Raw genomic sequence first — 16,847 nt, 5'->3', positions numbered from 1 at the left:
GTTCCGATTCTTACTTATATGCATTTAAAACATCCCTCCAACACGCATATAAACACTTGCTGATGTCTAAATAATCAAAATGTCGATTCTTTAATTTTGAAGTTTTTGAGAAATTCTTCAATTCAACATAAAGAGTTTCGATGTAGTTTGCTTAATAGTTTTTTGCTAGATGAAATTGTGTAAAAACAGAACTTGCCGGAAATATAGATAAATATAAGAAGATGTGGTATGAGTGCCAATGAGACAACTTGCCATCAAAGTCACAATCTTTAAAAGTAAACCATTATATGTCAAAGTACTGTCTTCGACACGGAGCATTGATTCACACCGAACAGCAAGCTATAAAGGAGTCTGTATTTAAAAGGATATCATATAGGACAAGTACTTGATTGTTTACTATTTAAGACTTTTATTGTAAGGGCCCTTAAAACTAATAGTTAAACCTCTTACATATGATAACTGGTCCACAATGTATGATAGTGAGATGTGCATATTTCAGTTTTCTCGTACCAATTTCGATCGTGTTGTGACAGTATCAATACGTCCAGTGTCGTTGTATTATCTTTTTTTGATATTATTGACACAAAATAAATATCCGGATTTCAAATAAATACACTAAATGTCTTTTATCTATAATATCTATGTCTTTATTTAATTTGAAACCTTTCATATCACACAACAATGAATTAAAGGATCATTAATATGCTATAAATTCAACTTTATATAGCACAATACAAAAATTATCTAAACCATAATATATTTTATATTTACAAAAAGGTTATCATTTACTGAAGATTTCGTTTTATATATATTTATTATGATCTTTAATGTATTAAAGTTTTATTTATTTAAGCTTTAGGATTATATTCCCCTCAAATCATTTGAACGATTCAGATTGATAGTCTGAGCGGTTCATCGCGGTGCAATTTAAGATATAACTGTAGACGATATTATTCTTCGGACACTTGTCTTAAATGTATTGTCATATTTGTTACTCTTTGAACTCAAACTTTCATATTTCAAAATACTGAAACCCTAAAGAATCGTATTCATCGTTAAATATGTAAATCTGCCATGAAGTAAAACTGCTAGTCCATCGTACTTTATTGCGTTACATTTGTAAGATTGCGAAACTCATAAATCGAAAATAAACGGACAGCGCCATGGCTAAAAATGAAAAAGACAAACAGAAGATGATACCTGCCATTCAAAAAGTTGGTTCTTTACATATTTGGTCAATATTTTAATGAGTAAGCGTTCTCAAATAAGCAAGGAGGATCTTAGTTTTGAGTTCGCTTAATATTACATTTTATCTAGTCTTTGCTTTTTTGTATGTTTGTTCGTTTATATTTTTTCCGCGTAATGGTTTTCGGTTATTTCAAACACACGTACATGGTAAGCGCTTTATTATCAGTGTAGCGTGTTTACGATACTCCCATTTGATCGTCTCTGCTGCTTGTATCTAGTACCCAAAGATAGCATCTACCTTGTACAATGTACATGACTGTTCTGTGCGGACAATTTCGCAAATACACGTTGTGATATCTTTTTCATTGCGAAATTATACAATCGTGTTGATACTAACACTACATCATTCCTAACACAAGTTTAGCTTAAATAGTTTTTCATATTTTATTTATCGTGTTTTTTGGTTGTTTTTTGCTCATGTAATCAACCATCCAGTACATTGTTATCGACCATAGTCAAAGGATGGTAACCATAGGACACATTTGCACCCACCGACGTATAAGTAAATAAATGTTTATCTTTTATGAGTGAGCTTTGACAATAAACGTGTTTTAATAATACCTTTCGACATGAAACATTTAAAAATCATAGCTATAAAAATGTATCCACAAGAATGTCCTTGAATGCTCAACAAATGACTTTCAAGTTGTATATTTGAATTTTTTAATTAATTTGCATAGAGTGGTCCATCGTTACTGACATTTGTTTTGGTGTTTTCGAGTTTTTAGCTGATACAAATAGCAAAAAGCGAAAACGCTGAATGACTGAATACGGCCACAATGACATTGCAAATGATTCATGTTTGAGTAAAAGGTTTAAATATTTGAAGTGAGATATTAATTGCAAAGAAGAAATATATTGACAAAATGTAAAAAGTTATTTCATATATCATGCTTTAAAGAAACGACAAGGCAAATTTTGTTTATCTTAAGAAAGTTTTTACCTGGAGTTCATTAGAATCGAAAACTTAACTGCTTTTACATATTGGATACATGAAGTACGGGTGATTAAGTTACACTACAATAATGACAGCGACATAAATTATGTAAGTCCAAATCCTTTCATCTTCTACTTATAAATGAAATGATGTCATTTTCAGCCAGTTTGTTAAAATCATAAATCAGTAAGCCATTTTATACACGGGGGTCCAGCCATGCCAAAACTTCTTAGTATTTCGAATACACTTCGCATATTACTCTAAGTAATCTTAGTGATAGCGTCGATTTAATTACTTGAAGCGGAATTTATTTCTCTAGGATGCATTATGATCATACTACTATGTTTGAAAAGAAATGGTTTGGATATGTATAACAAACAACTGTGACAATTGGAATGCAAAGTAACGAAGTTCAACATATTCATTTGTCATTGCAGTATTCATAGATTTATTGCTTTTGGATAGATGTTTAATTCCACTGTGTTTAACATCAATTTGTACGGCAAATTTCTGTTGCGCGATTTTTTTTTTTTATCTTACTTCTAAATGGAAAATGGCTTCCATTTTGCTGGTATAATTGAAAGCAATTGTTATAAAAACGGAATTATACCTGTTTTGAAATTTATCTTGTCCAAAACAGTCTCAAACTTCGCAGTTATATTACTGGCTTGTAAAACAGGAATGTGCACTCATTCAGATCAATTAACATACAACCTTTGACGTAGATTAGTTCATATGTGCTCGGCAATATCCCTTTTTCTAAACAATGACCCGCTGTAAAAGTAAAACTAAGATCTAACAGGAAAACCTTTCCGCGAAGATAAACTATTATCATGATTATACCGGTCACAAAGCAAACTATTATGTGCATACAAGGCTCCGTGTTGAAGGCCGTACATTGACCTATAATGGTTTACTTTTATTAATTGTTATTTGGATGGAGAGTTGTCTCATTGGCACTCACACCACATCTTCCTCTATCTATATTAATATTTTTTTTGGTCATGAAATCGCAATGAAAACCGTCACTTTAATCTATTGCACGTCTTTTATAAAAAAAAATTCAGGGTCCTACGTCGCTCACCTAGTCTAAACGTTTTGAACATAATTTACAATTTCAGTCGTCCATGGCATTTTTGTTCCGGTTTAGATTTTAATGAACGTAATCTATGTTTGTGTGGAAAATTATAAAGTTAGGGATCTCGTTACCAAAACTTACATTAAGGTGGTATGGGTGTCTTCCTCCATATTGGATTGTAAAAAACAGAGAATCAAAGGTCCAGATTTTCTATCAAGTCAGCAAAATTTGATGCAGGAATGCAGATATTTAATGTGAATTTTCCTTTAAAACAACCAATTTATAAGAATATAACTTATAAATATTAATATTTTTGCAAATGTTGATTAATTTTGGTTGTTTTTATTTTTTTTTTAAATTAGCATTTTAAGGGGAGGGAACTCTAAAACAGTGTATTTTCTGAAGGAATCTACATGGAATTTTCCTATTTTGTGTTTTAGCCGGGGAAAACGTACGGTGACCCTATCTTTTCTTTTGATATTCTCAAAGCATTGTCTGAAAACTATCTTTTCCTTAAGTATTTAACAATTCTATCATTTTGTCTGGTTTCTAATCCCAAAATGGTGTTTTTTCCTGTATAATCCATACAAAATGTGTCATTTTGTCACGTCCTGTAGCTTGAGAAACTGCGCGGTGACCTACCATTTTTATTATATTTTTCAACATATATCAATAGATACTACGTTTTAGCAAAGTATTAACAAATTCTTTCATTTTTATTTTAGACTCCCATACCACCTTAAACCTTTTCTAAACTATATTATCCATCGATATGATTTGGTTTGATTGTTCCTGTAAAAAACGGAATAGCACATTCTAATTTAAACATGTGTAATGGATAAATTGTTTACTGAGCTAGGAAATTTAGAAACGATTAAGGTTAACTAATCGATCCTTTCACGTGTTTCAATAAATTTATTCTAAAAGTTTACCGATTCAACACTGTAATTAGATCTTTGAATATTGTTTTTATAGAACATAATATTGTTAAAGGAAACTAAACATTTTTGTTATATACCTATACACATGTATGGCTCTATAATCTGACGATCACTCTATCTTGACATTTCAGAAGATCATGATATTCTCTGACTGTACTTAGTTGTGTTTTTTTTATGTTGGGATGTATTACTAGTAGTTCAGGTTCATGTCTACTCTCTGTTTTTGTTAAATGTATTTTCATTTGTATCTGATGAGTAACATCTATTTAAACTGATTTTGTAGTTTACTCTTACGTTGTACTGTTTCACCACTGTCCCAGGCTAGAGGAGGTTTGGCGCCCACTAACATTTTTAACCCCACCAACATTTTATATGTGACTGTCACAAGTTAGAAAACTGTAGTTAAAGGTTGTTTGTTGTTGATGTTGATCAAATGTGTTGTTTGTTTATTGTCTTGTTCAGTCCTGTATTGGTCTGTTGCACCAATGTCCTTAGATTGCGGGGAAGGGTGGGTGGCCACTAACATGTTTAACCCCGCCACATTCTGTATGTGCCTGTTCCAAGTCAGATCTTCTAGAGCACGTAAGTATCTGATATCACACAAAATTTCGTTTTAAAGTGGTTCGTTTTTTTGTTGGTTATTTCAGGGTCATGGGTTGTGGTTACGATATCAGTCTCATGTTTTCTTTGTCCAAGATTTTTTTTTACAATCAGTATCTACGGTAACTTAGTTAAGTTTAAGGTTTTAACAATTCACATATACACTTGATATATGGATTTAAATATGCTTAAGAGTTTAAAACCATAAACATGATAAATGAACACTTCTTCTGAGGTATAATACCTAATCTGCGAGCATCACTGAAGAGTAAAATTGGGACGGGAAATGGGGAATGTGTCAAGGAAACAAACCAATCAAAGAATATACAAATCCGACGGCCACCATCGGGCTTCAACACAATGAGAATATCCCACACCTGAAGGCGTGCTTTCGCTGGCCCTTAAACAAAAACGGGTACCAGATCAGTCCAAAACATATAAATGAACTATAACTAAAAAAACGTCATCATTGATTACAAAAGAAACTAAGCAAATATCAATGATACATAAATTAACAAAGGACTAATAGTCGCTAATGACATGCCAGCTCCAGATCTCAATTAAACTGATTGAACATATGAAAAACATGCACATACCCCCACCCCTCCATTAGCGGTTTATTTTAATACCATCAAACATATACGAGAAGAACATCAACCGTATCATGCCATCAACTGGTTTTAAGATAAATGTGTACGTTTCAGATGCATAGACCCCATGTAAATCAATATATATATATACCAAAATATGCCATATATAATGACCCGACAACAGTATCGTAACTATATCTCATATTAATGAGTCTGTTTAAAGCTTTGGCTAGCTTTTGAGATGATTGCCAACATTTTTGTGCTTTGTAAAGAATATTACAATACAAGATTCAATGTGAAATACCTGAACGTATAAGATGTCTGCATGTTGATTTATATTTACCAATGATGTTCTTATACCGATGATAAATTAAATAAACTGTTTTGACTAGTTTGTGTATTCGAAAACCCTGGTGTAATAATTTTTCATTAATACATAAAAAATAATTCTATAATGGTTATATCTTGCCACAAATTGTTTACTGTTTTATAGGTTGGATTAGTTGTAGCAGTGAGGGTTTAAATAGGACATTAAAACTTTAAAAAGAGAGCTGCTAGATAAATACTATACTAGTCAACAAAAGAAACGATACACGACTTTTTCCAAAAAGATGAAGTTTTCCGTTTCTAGGACCAATATTGAAGGAAGTATTATTTGATGACCATGGAAATATTAGTCCGTTTAAAAAAAAGATTTTTTTTTTTGCATTCATGACGTCATTTGGCGAACTTTTTTTTTCTTCACAAAATTTACATAAAACGACAATTTTAAAAACAAAAATTCCAACTACCGATGTCAACCTCTCATTTAAAGATAAAGACAATGTTTGCCACCAATTCTTATTTTTTAAATTGTACATTTTCTTTGTTTATTTGTAAAGCAAAGTTCGGCCCCACAGGAAATCGTTAAAATGTAAACATTATCAATTGGTTTACCATTGGCAGTATGGGTAAAGTGAAATTTAAAAAAATCGTTAACAATCTTAAAACTAATCCGAAATGTTCCAAATTTAGAGTGTGTTGTTTTTAAATCCAAAACATTGATTTGAGCTGAAAACATTTTTTTCTTTTTTTGCATTTTTTTGAGATTTCAAAACACAATTTTTTTAACAAATCTTTTAAAAAAAAACAATATTTTAACCCATTAGTTACAATCAGACCCTTTCGCTCTTTCCGAGCTGTTTTTCAAACGCCTAAACTGGTTGACAGTTGAACAGAGAATGAAATATCACAAGTTTGTGATGACATTAAAGGGCATAAAAAATTATGCCCAATGATATCTGATCTTATCTCATTAACAAGTTTCATTATGTTTCATTATGTTTCATACAGAAATCCATACTCCTTGGGAAATACTGTTCAAGGTAACCTCATACTCCCAAAACACAAAATAGAATTGTTCAAGAAATCTTTATATCCTGTATTCAGGACCATTCTTGTGGAATAATTTGCCAATGCCGTTAAGGAATAATACAATTGTTAATTCTTTCAGTAACAAAAATAACAGATCATTTATTGAAATCAATCTGTTGAAAAAAATATTGAAACTAGTTATGTCATTATGTTTATTTTCCTAACATTATTGTCATACCTGACTTTTATACTGTTGTATGCAATGTATATGTTAGAGTTTTGTTTATGGTTTTGTATGATGAGGGGCGCAGGGAAGGTAAGTTATATAACTAACTGAGTAACCCTCTTAAAATAGAGTACTGTTGTTATTGTTATTTCGTTTTAGTTAAAATCAAAAACGTTGTTATATACACGATCAAATCGAAATAGTTGATATATATAAACACCATAAGATGGTGACAAGGGAACTTCAACATTTAAAAATGAATAATTAACAATAGGAAATGGTAAATCATTTCTGCTTTCATAAATTTTGATACTAAGGTTCGCGTTTAAGATAATTAGGATATCAATATCCTGGAAAGGGCAATGTTCATTGTTAAATAGTTTTTAGTGTACATACTGAAGTTGTCATTATTGAGACAGTGTGAGAGCCAATCAGTGGTAAACAGTTATACATTTATTGTAGAAATGCGGATCTGGTGGAGAAAAATTAATAACGTTGATGTACTACTCCCACTAGGCCGAAACCTATGCTAGTTTTTCTACCGATTTGCTTTATACCATATTTTTTTTTATCGAAACAGTTATTTGCTTCTATATTGATTGAGATTAACACAATATTGTATTTTAACTTTTGACTTTTTATATCAAGCTATATTTTTTTTTTGCTCACACATTGACTGATATCTAGAATGGACAATGAGAGTCAGTTGAAAACAAAACTTTACGACAAAAGAGATGATTTCAGCCCCCCGATAGTGAACTTTCCATTTCTATGTTGATAAATTCCAGCAGTGCCTGAACACGGAGTATATATCTTCCAATTGATACGATATTCCCGGGGTTATATTTCCTATCATGAGTTCTTCGATAGAGGGTTGCTGCTCACAAGGAAGATATTTAACCAAGACTTCCAAATGGTGAACTTGAAATCATCCCTACGTACATCACGAGTTGGTTGACCGTTATGGAGTAACCGTTTCACAGATGATATCGGAAATGTACCTTATGTCATAACTTCAATCCACATTCCTTTTCCCCACGAATGTGACCTACCGAATTAGACTATTAACCGGGTTTGTAATAACATGAGCAACACAACGGGTGTCATAGCTGGAGCAGGATCTACTTACTCTTCCGGGGCACCTGAGATCACCCCAAGTTTTTGGTGGGGTTCGTGTTGCTTAGTCTTTAGTTCTCTATGTTGAGTCTTTTATTCTATTAGTTGTATGTTTGTCTTTTTATTTTTTAGTCATGGCCTTGTCAGTTTATTTTCAATTTATGAGTTTGACTGTACCCCGTGTATCCCTCTGTTGTTGTCAATATTATGAAATTTATAAGATTGTCATACAAGTTAACCAGGTTTATTCCACCTTTTTTTTCATAAGGAAATGTCTGTATCAATTCATGAATATCACAGTTGTTTGTCATTCGTTTGATATGTTTGAGCATTTCATTTTGCTATTTGACAAAGGAAGTTTCTTTTTAGTTTTCATTAATTTACAGATGTGCACGAGCTTGTGTAAAAACTGTTTCATGTAATTTTAATAACAATTCTAATATGACTGCAAAAACATAAACATACGTATGTACAACAGTTAATTACTTGACGATGCATGATTGATTTTGTTGTACACCGCATCAGCGCCGAAAGCATATATCGCAGCGATGATTATTCAAATAAATAAACAAAAAAAGGTTTTAAAAATAAAAAGTCTTTCAATATACTGAAAATTTCTTTAAAAGTGAAAGTCCCTATCTATCAAAGTAAACAACGACAAGATGAGGTGATGAAATTTCGAATCTTTTTAAACTTATTCTTTGACATAACAAGATTAGTAAGGCGAACCAATGAGACAACTCTTCATCCAAGTGACAAATATTTGATAGTAAATCATTATAGGTAAAAGAACGGCCTGCAAACACGAAGCTTTGTCTCACACCAAACAGCAACCTCTAAAGGTCCACAAAATGGATTACTGTCAGACCATTCAAGCAATTAACCCAATGGTATACTCTACATTAAAATGCGAAACGAGAAACACGTATGAACCACACTAACAATCGACAACCACTGAACAGCAGGACAGTTAAAAACAAATGCAGCGGGTTTCGACATTTTAACAGGCGTCAACCTCCAACTTAGCATCTTAACATGAAGTAGTGTTACTACATAAAAATGTACAAAAGACACACTTTAAAATGTCAATGGAAACGGCTTAGCTAAATTAAAAAAACACATATTGACAAAAACAAGTAAGCATAAACTGAACGAATAATATAAAACGTTTTTATTTGGAATCTATTCAAATTACTTTTTAAACTGTAACAAATGTTTCAACTGGAATAATTTAATGTTAATTATACAAACAATTTACCCTCAAAATGTTTCCGTGAATATCGGAAATACATGTACTCAATAACTCAAATTATAGCAAACGACAACTAACATTAACATATAAAGTTCCACTAAGCATCATTTAGATGTTTAGAAAGTTAACATGTAAGATATACATATTATAAATGATTATCAAAAATTGGAAAAAGCAAACAATTCTAAATGATCAAGAAAAAACATTCATCGTAGAACCAACATCATTGATAACAGGATGGATACCACGTACGTAAGAGTTATGACTTTCACAACACCATTGCTACTGCCTGAAAAAAGTATCAAAACACAAAATTTCCTTATTCGCTGGATGAGTGTGTATGTCACGTAAAATTTTGTTCATGAATCGCAAGATTTTTGTTCGCAAAGGCAGTACGGAAAATGTGGAAATAGCTATCATTTCATTGGTCATTATGAGTAGCGAAAATACTCGTCTGATAAATAAAATGGTATACCAAACCGGTAGTCGTAACATTGTTTCCTGACATTTTGACCAAGGTAACAATTTCTTTTAGTATGCGTTTTTGGTGAGAATTAAAGATTACAATACAACATAGACTAAAACGTTATCAAAGACTATAAAAGCTCATAAAACACACCAGGCATATAATGTTTTATTTAAAAACGTACGTACGAAAAATGTATTGTCTACATTATATTCATCAGTGATGCGCGAATATTACAATGTTTTCTACTATGAAATAGTGAAATATTCACCAAATTGTCTTGTTGTATTTAATCGTCGTCAAATGTTTGAAACACTCATCCTTGAAGTTGATGATAATTACAGATCATAGACATACAAAGATAAAAAGGACATATGTAAAGGTGACATTGCAAATTAACTGAAACTTACACATGGTAGGTTTGCCGGTTTGCGTTGCAGTATAACCTGCATTACATTGACATTTATTCAGACTAGAAGTTGTGTTACAAGACGCATTGGTTACACACTGATGAACAGCACAAGTGGCACCTGGACCAATTCCTGTTAAAAATGAACAAACACACATAGAGTATAGGTTAATGTGACAATGATGCAATATAAAAACACATTATATTCAACATCTGGTCTAGGACACTCATTCGATGGATATATAGTACGTTTATCTGTCAATCGAGCAGAGTCTGAAACGCTGATATACAAACAACATGGAGTGTCAATGTCTACCTAAACACGTGAAGAGCTCTATCATTAAAGTGGCCTATACCAAAATATAAAATGTAATATATAATTAAAGTTAAAATGTTGATTAAACAGGTTAAGTCTTAAACTGTATATAAGTCAATAACATATGCTCAATCACTAAACATGCGAAATGTATATAAATAAAAAATTAATGTAATGACTAGAAACACTAAACGGAATTTATATTAACTAAAACCGAAATTATACAAATACTTTACGTACACAATTTCATTTCCCTTTATTTAGATTAAACGGTACTACCATATAATAATATTATCAAGACATATGCTGTAAATTCAGAAATTATTGCTTGCATTTATTAATGCGATTTTGGCATTTTGGACTTGATTGCAAAATTTCAAAATGCGAGTTTCAATTATTGCGTTTATAACCCTGTTGCATTATTCGCAATAATGAAAACATCGCAATAATTTCTTAATTCTTAATGTAATCTCACTCATATACTAGCGGTTTAAACAAATATGTATTCAAGCAATGGTACATCAGAATACAACAATCATTTGTATACTAGTTGTCAGTTTTCAAAGATTATTTCAGTTCAACACAACAGTACAAAAGTACATATGTGCACCTCTTTGTACGACAGAAACGAAAAGTTTTGGTTAGTCTTTTTAAAATTGACACACAAGTAAATTGTTACAATAACCGATGTTTATATGTCTAGTCTTACTTGTTTGACAAGCGCTTCCATCTGAATAGTGTGTTGCTTTACACAAACATTTACTTTCTGAACCATCATGTCTACATTCAGTTTCGGCTACACTACATTGACCTTTGGTAGATTCCGTGACTTTGCAAGCTCCATCCAAGGCAACTTCTGTAATTTGTAAAAATTATTTAGTTTTAGTCTATACAGTTGTATTTATAATTACAAAATTCAAATAAAGTAATCAATTACATTTAATACGTATTGTTTTGAAAATATATCATAAGAACACAAATAATGAAAAATATATTAATGGAAATTTTTATGTTCAGTCAGTCAAGTAGAGAAACAAACTTACCGAACTCAGAGGAAAATTTTAAAAAGGAGAGTCCACAAGTGAAGTAAACAACGTAAATATGACAAAGTTGTATGTATGCCAATGAGATTAGTCTCTTTAATAATCTTAATTATCTGTATCCCTTCATGTAAAATTCGGGTTGGTATGATTCACTTACATTAGTTGAAAGTCATGATAAATAAACATCTTTTACGCAGTCACGTCAAATACTACTTTTTAGATATGTGAAACAATACATCAGAAAGAAGAGTTATGCAGGGCTCAATTTGATTTCCACAGGTTTTACGAAAATTATAACACGATATGGCACATTAGTTTGGAATCTTTGAAAAAGCAAAATAAAAAATTTATAATTAATGTTTGGGATGCTATCTCCTTGTCCTATTCAAACATCACTTTTGGTATATTCTATCCAAATTTTTTAATAGTTCATGTTTGGTAAACTCATTTACACTGAAATTCAGAATGAAAAAAAAATTAAATGACAATGTTTTACCCGCAACAACTAGAACTCCATTACAACGACTGTGATGTCTCATTACTCTGTTGTATTAATAAAAAGAAAAGACATACATAAGCTTCATACCCGCTTTTGTGAGTTATTTCCTAGTACCAATAATACATTATACCATATGATAACAAGTTGATGAAAGTTAACGAGTATACATCAGTAATTAAAAAATTGTTGTGACGTCATTCCATTGTTTTACCCGTTCTTTAATTCAGTGATTGGACTAGCACTTACCTGTAAGAAACCATTATGTTACCTTAAACTGTCCAATATTTTTAAGATTTACTCTTTCTTAAAGGTATTGGACAGCTTAAGGTAGCGGAACTGATTCTTACAGTTTAATGATAGTTCAATCAATGAAATAAAAAAAAATGTTAATTGCCTTATTTTTTTTTATCATGTGAACAAAAATACAACCAAAGAACAAATGAAAATAAAAAAAAACATTTTATTAAAGTCATCTTCCAATGGAATAATTGTGTTACTCATCAAAAACGGTTTCTTAAAAGGATATTGAGACACAAAATTATATTTCGGTAACATGAAAAAAACATATGGGACATCAATAAACAAATAAACGAAAAAAGAGCGCTACGATCTTGCTGAAGAAAAAAAAATAGGGGGGTATTCAGGTGGTACTGTTTGGGTAATCAATAGCAGTCTCTTGAACATTGCAATGAAAAACAAAAGAATTTAACTGATTGCACCACGTTACCTTTTCATGTGATCATATTTATTATATATTTGAAATAAAATCGACTACGGTGCACTCGATATGGTTCTATGTGAACCTGTCACATATGCTATTCTTTTTTTCTTATTCAGCTAGTAAAAACAAAACTGAGAAGGAACAAAAAAGGAGGGGACTACATTTTAAAATATAATATATATAAAACTTGCCGTTATTAGCTGCTATAATTATATTATCTTTGTATTTCACACTGAAATCGAACTGTCGAATATATCTGCATATATTGTAAATACACATTTGATTTTAATATAAAGTTTGAAAAAAACACAATCACTAATAACAATATCATTTCCATCGTTTTTGCATGAATTATAAACTTCCATAACTTTATCCATTTCGAAACACAAGACGCATGTAAAGGTATTAACGGAAAATATGAATAGTCCTTGCACACGCAAAAATCATGATACGTATTCCTGTGTCTTATTCTTCATGTAGCATTACATGTTATTTTTTTACCTTCAGCTTCACCTTACTTTCTTTTTGTCTATTGTTTAATTTAAGCTACTGTTTAAAGGGGCCAACATGTGGGGTTTATTTTAATTTAGAATGTGTATTCACATAACAATTTTCACAATTGATGAAAATAAATGTGCTTACTTTTTCTTTTGTTAACCTTTTTTTGACGTGGTAAACAATGTTTTAAGTAAGATATAAGCCTCTAACAGTCCATTCCGTTATTGGTTCATATCCTTTACTGAAAAAAAATAATCAGAGATGTGTACTTCAGATTCTGCAGCAACATCACATTGCAAACTGACTAATTATAACTAATTTCTTTATACTGTACGAGAAATTTGTGAAGTCAAAATTACTTTATAATTTTTAATCTAGTTATAGAAGTTCTGTTATGTACACAAATGTATATATACTGATAATAAGATAGTAAGCCGATTAATCGTTGACGGTAATTTTGAAATAAATAAAAAGATGGATCAGTTGTACAGGACTGTCCATGATTATCACGTATTGTCTTGAAATGTTAACCAAAGAGTAAACAGAATAGAAGTCTTTGGATCATTTGATTGCTAACAAAGACACTGATAAAATAAAACAGTTAGAAAGACAAGATTATGAATGTTTTGGAGACCAGTTTTATCTGGCGCTTTCAGCTGTTTGTTTCCATCAGCATTTCATTTTCGATATCGGATGTAAAATATTTTGATGGCCATATTTGTATCCCTTATGTTAAGTTTGTTCTTAAACAGGAATCCGTCCTTACTTTGATTATGACATAACAAACGTCAACATCACACTACTATTGACGTCAACAGATTTGAGCAGTTGTAGTATTTAAACTTTTATCATTTTTTTCTGTTCACTGGTCCGTGAAATGGAGTAAAATCTCTAATGTGGCATTGAAATTGGAAAAATCATATCGCAGGCAAAATGTGTATCAAGTTTCAAGTTGATTGAACTTCAACTTTATCAAAAACTACCTTGACCATAAAACGTTAACCTAAAAGGGAACAGACAGACAAACGAACGGAAGAACATATCCCAACACATATTTGTCATTAGCGTAAAAGCTTTTGAATGTACGTTCGTTATTACTACATCAAAAAGGTTTGTTGGCTTTTCATATTCGGTAATTATGAAAATAGTTAAATTGAAATCAAACTTATTTAAATAAAAGGGTAAAAAAAGACGACCTTTAAACATATTAATGTAACATCTAGCCAACAACATAATTTTACAATCAACTCTTACTTGCGGCACATTCTGTAGCAGTAGTTTTTCGGAAAAAATTGTCACTGCATATACATTTGCTAGTACCACTATCACATTTTGCAGCATTTGCTTCCTTGCAATCTCCATCAACTTTACAAGCCTCATCGTAATTTGCTCCTGAAGAAAGTATCATGTGTTATTTTAGTTTTATACATCATTCCAAATCGTGGTTTAAACTAATAGGCTTTGCACACATTTAAAAGGACGCCACACTTTAGAATTTGTTTAGTAGCGCTGAACATTCCATAATACACCCCTTAACCCACGATAGTTTTTCAACAACTTTGTATAAAGTTAACATAAGTTAAACTCTTATAATATATGGCTTGTAGTTCTTTGGAAATGTTATGAACAGGACAAAATAAGAGAAACAAGACAGGATAAATATTAGAAAAAAGGATATTGCAAAAAACAATCATTAAAAATTCATTTTGGAGACTGAATTAAGAAGGTATAGCTTACGAAACAAAAAAATTTAGTTACAATAAACCGAGGTATATTTAAAGAAAGAAAGTTAAAGGAAGATGTGTAGATTTCAAAACCATTCACAAAACAAGCAAATGAATACAAACGAAGGAATATAATTGATATTGTACGATTTCTTTTGCTTGTCACCATTAATTGTTCAATCGAAGTTCATCGATTTATCAACTCATAAGAAACATTTTATTGATATCGTATATCATGATTCTAGCTTTAACATTAAAAGATTTGGGTAACGAGGGAATTGTCTAATGGGTATTTCAAAGGATGTAAACCATCTTGTCACAACTTTTCATACATTGTAATTTTTTCAGAAGACTTTAATTATGTTCTAATGTTTGTCTCTCTTATTCTAATCGGTACTTTTCAGATTAAGCTATGTTATATTTTTATGTATTCCATTGGAAATACAGTAAGTATTCAAATAACCATTGAGTAACATTATCATGTTAAAAAAGTTTAGCTATACAAGCTTTATAATATATGTTGACACCTCAGGCTTCTGGTGAAAAATCTACTACCTTTTTTGTAATTTGATCACATCACAAAATTTTTAAGACAATTAAATTAGAGACCTGCTGTATCCCTATTTTTGACATAATAACCTGTTGTTGTCTGTTTTGTTGTCAAAATAATGAAATTCAATGCGACAGGCATATCAGTGAGAGGTAAGGCTGGCTATAAAACAATGTTTAATCCACTATTTTCTACAAAAAAAACCTGTACCAAGTCAGGAATACAACAGTTGCTTTCCATTCGTTTTGTGTGTTTGAGCCTTCCGTTTTGAATTTTTCTTGAAGTTCGGTATTTTTGTTATTATATTTTTTGTATTTTTTTATAAACATTTATATCCTGAATGAAATTCGAAAACCTAACAATAATTTGTACTTGAACTTAAACTGTATACATGATCGGAACATACCTTCAATGACGACTGCAATATAAATGACACACACGATCCAGATGCCAACAAACCGAGAAAAGAGGTACTGTAAGAAGAAAAATTTGTTTTTATGAAATTACTTTTAATCTAATTTTTATTAACATAACAATGTATGGGTTTTCGTGATTTCTAAATTCAACCTTATTAACAATGCTAAAACCAAAAACAGTTTAATGCGGGCTTCACACATTGCTGAGTATTGCTCTCGTTTGAGATTAGACAGCGATACGAAACGAAAAATGAAAAAGTCGGATTACTATCCTCAATTATCTGGAATGTCCTATCATTGTCTGAACGGAGTCGTTTAATTTCGGAACAGATTCCTACGGGTCGGGAAGGGTCCGAATATTTCGGCGAAGCACCCCGACAGTTAGGTGCGTCTCGTAACATTCGGGGAAACTCAGCCGATTTTGTCTAGTCGGATTACAATCGTGCCTATGTCGTGACAGATTCTGCTGTATCGGATCAAAATCCTAACAATGTTAAGTGTATTCTGGACGGTGTCTTGTGGAACGGGAATGATCTGGAGAAATTTTTCATTGCTGTTTTTCTGCCGATGGAGGATTGCGAACCGTTTTTGCCGAAACCGTTCCGGAACAGTCCCGTTATTAATACGAAGTTCGTCAATAATACCCATGTCAGAGTCCCGACAATTACAGAATACAATACGACTGATACCAGACAAAGCCGTCTGAAATGCGATAGAGCGGACCTCAATAGGATAACGTTCCGACAGTACCTGCTCATCCGGATTATGTCGACAGTTTTCGAACGGATAACTCCCGTCAGCGTCTGTTCACTGTCTGGTCACTGTCTGATCTCTGTCGGATTACATTCGGTAGAATCGGGACGC

General features: G+C 31.7%; 2 protein-coding genes across 2 annotated transcripts in view; both read right to left on the bottom strand.

Annotated features, from left to right (window-relative positions):
• Positions 1–4,553, bottom strand: part of LOC139489969 (adhesive plaque matrix protein 2-like) — a 38,642-nt gene extending 34,089 nt beyond the window's left edge. Inside the window, exon 1 of the mRNA XM_071276820.1 lies at positions 4,499–4,553. Coding sequence (XP_071132921.1) covers positions 4,499–4,553 — 55 coding nt within the window. The remainder of the gene's footprint in view (positions 1–4,498) is intronic.
• A 4,771-nt stretch (positions 4,554–9,324) lies between these two features.
• LOC139489968 (uncharacterized) lies at positions 9,325–16,631 on the bottom strand. Its single transcript, XM_071276819.1, has 5 exons — positions 16,628–16,631; positions 14,548–14,685; positions 11,242–11,388; positions 10,218–10,349; positions 9,325–9,630 (listed from the first exon to the last, which is right to left on the bottom strand). Exons 1-5 carry the CDS (start codon positions 16,629–16,631, stop codon positions 9,548–9,550), a joined length of 504 nt encoding a protein of 167 aa, XP_071132920.1. The 3' UTR covers positions 9,325–9,547.
• Positions 16,632–16,847: the final 216 nt, after the last annotated feature.

The sequence above is a fragment of the Mytilus edulis genome, chromosome 9 (genome assembly GCF_963676685.1).
Source record: "Mytilus edulis chromosome 9, xbMytEdul2.2, whole genome shotgun sequence".
Lineage (NCBI taxonomy): Eukaryota > Metazoa > Mollusca > Bivalvia > Mytilida > Mytilidae > Mytilus > Mytilus edulis.
The sequence above is the reverse complement of the archived record's forward strand: the minus strand, read 5'-3'. Positions and strand labels throughout refer to the sequence as shown.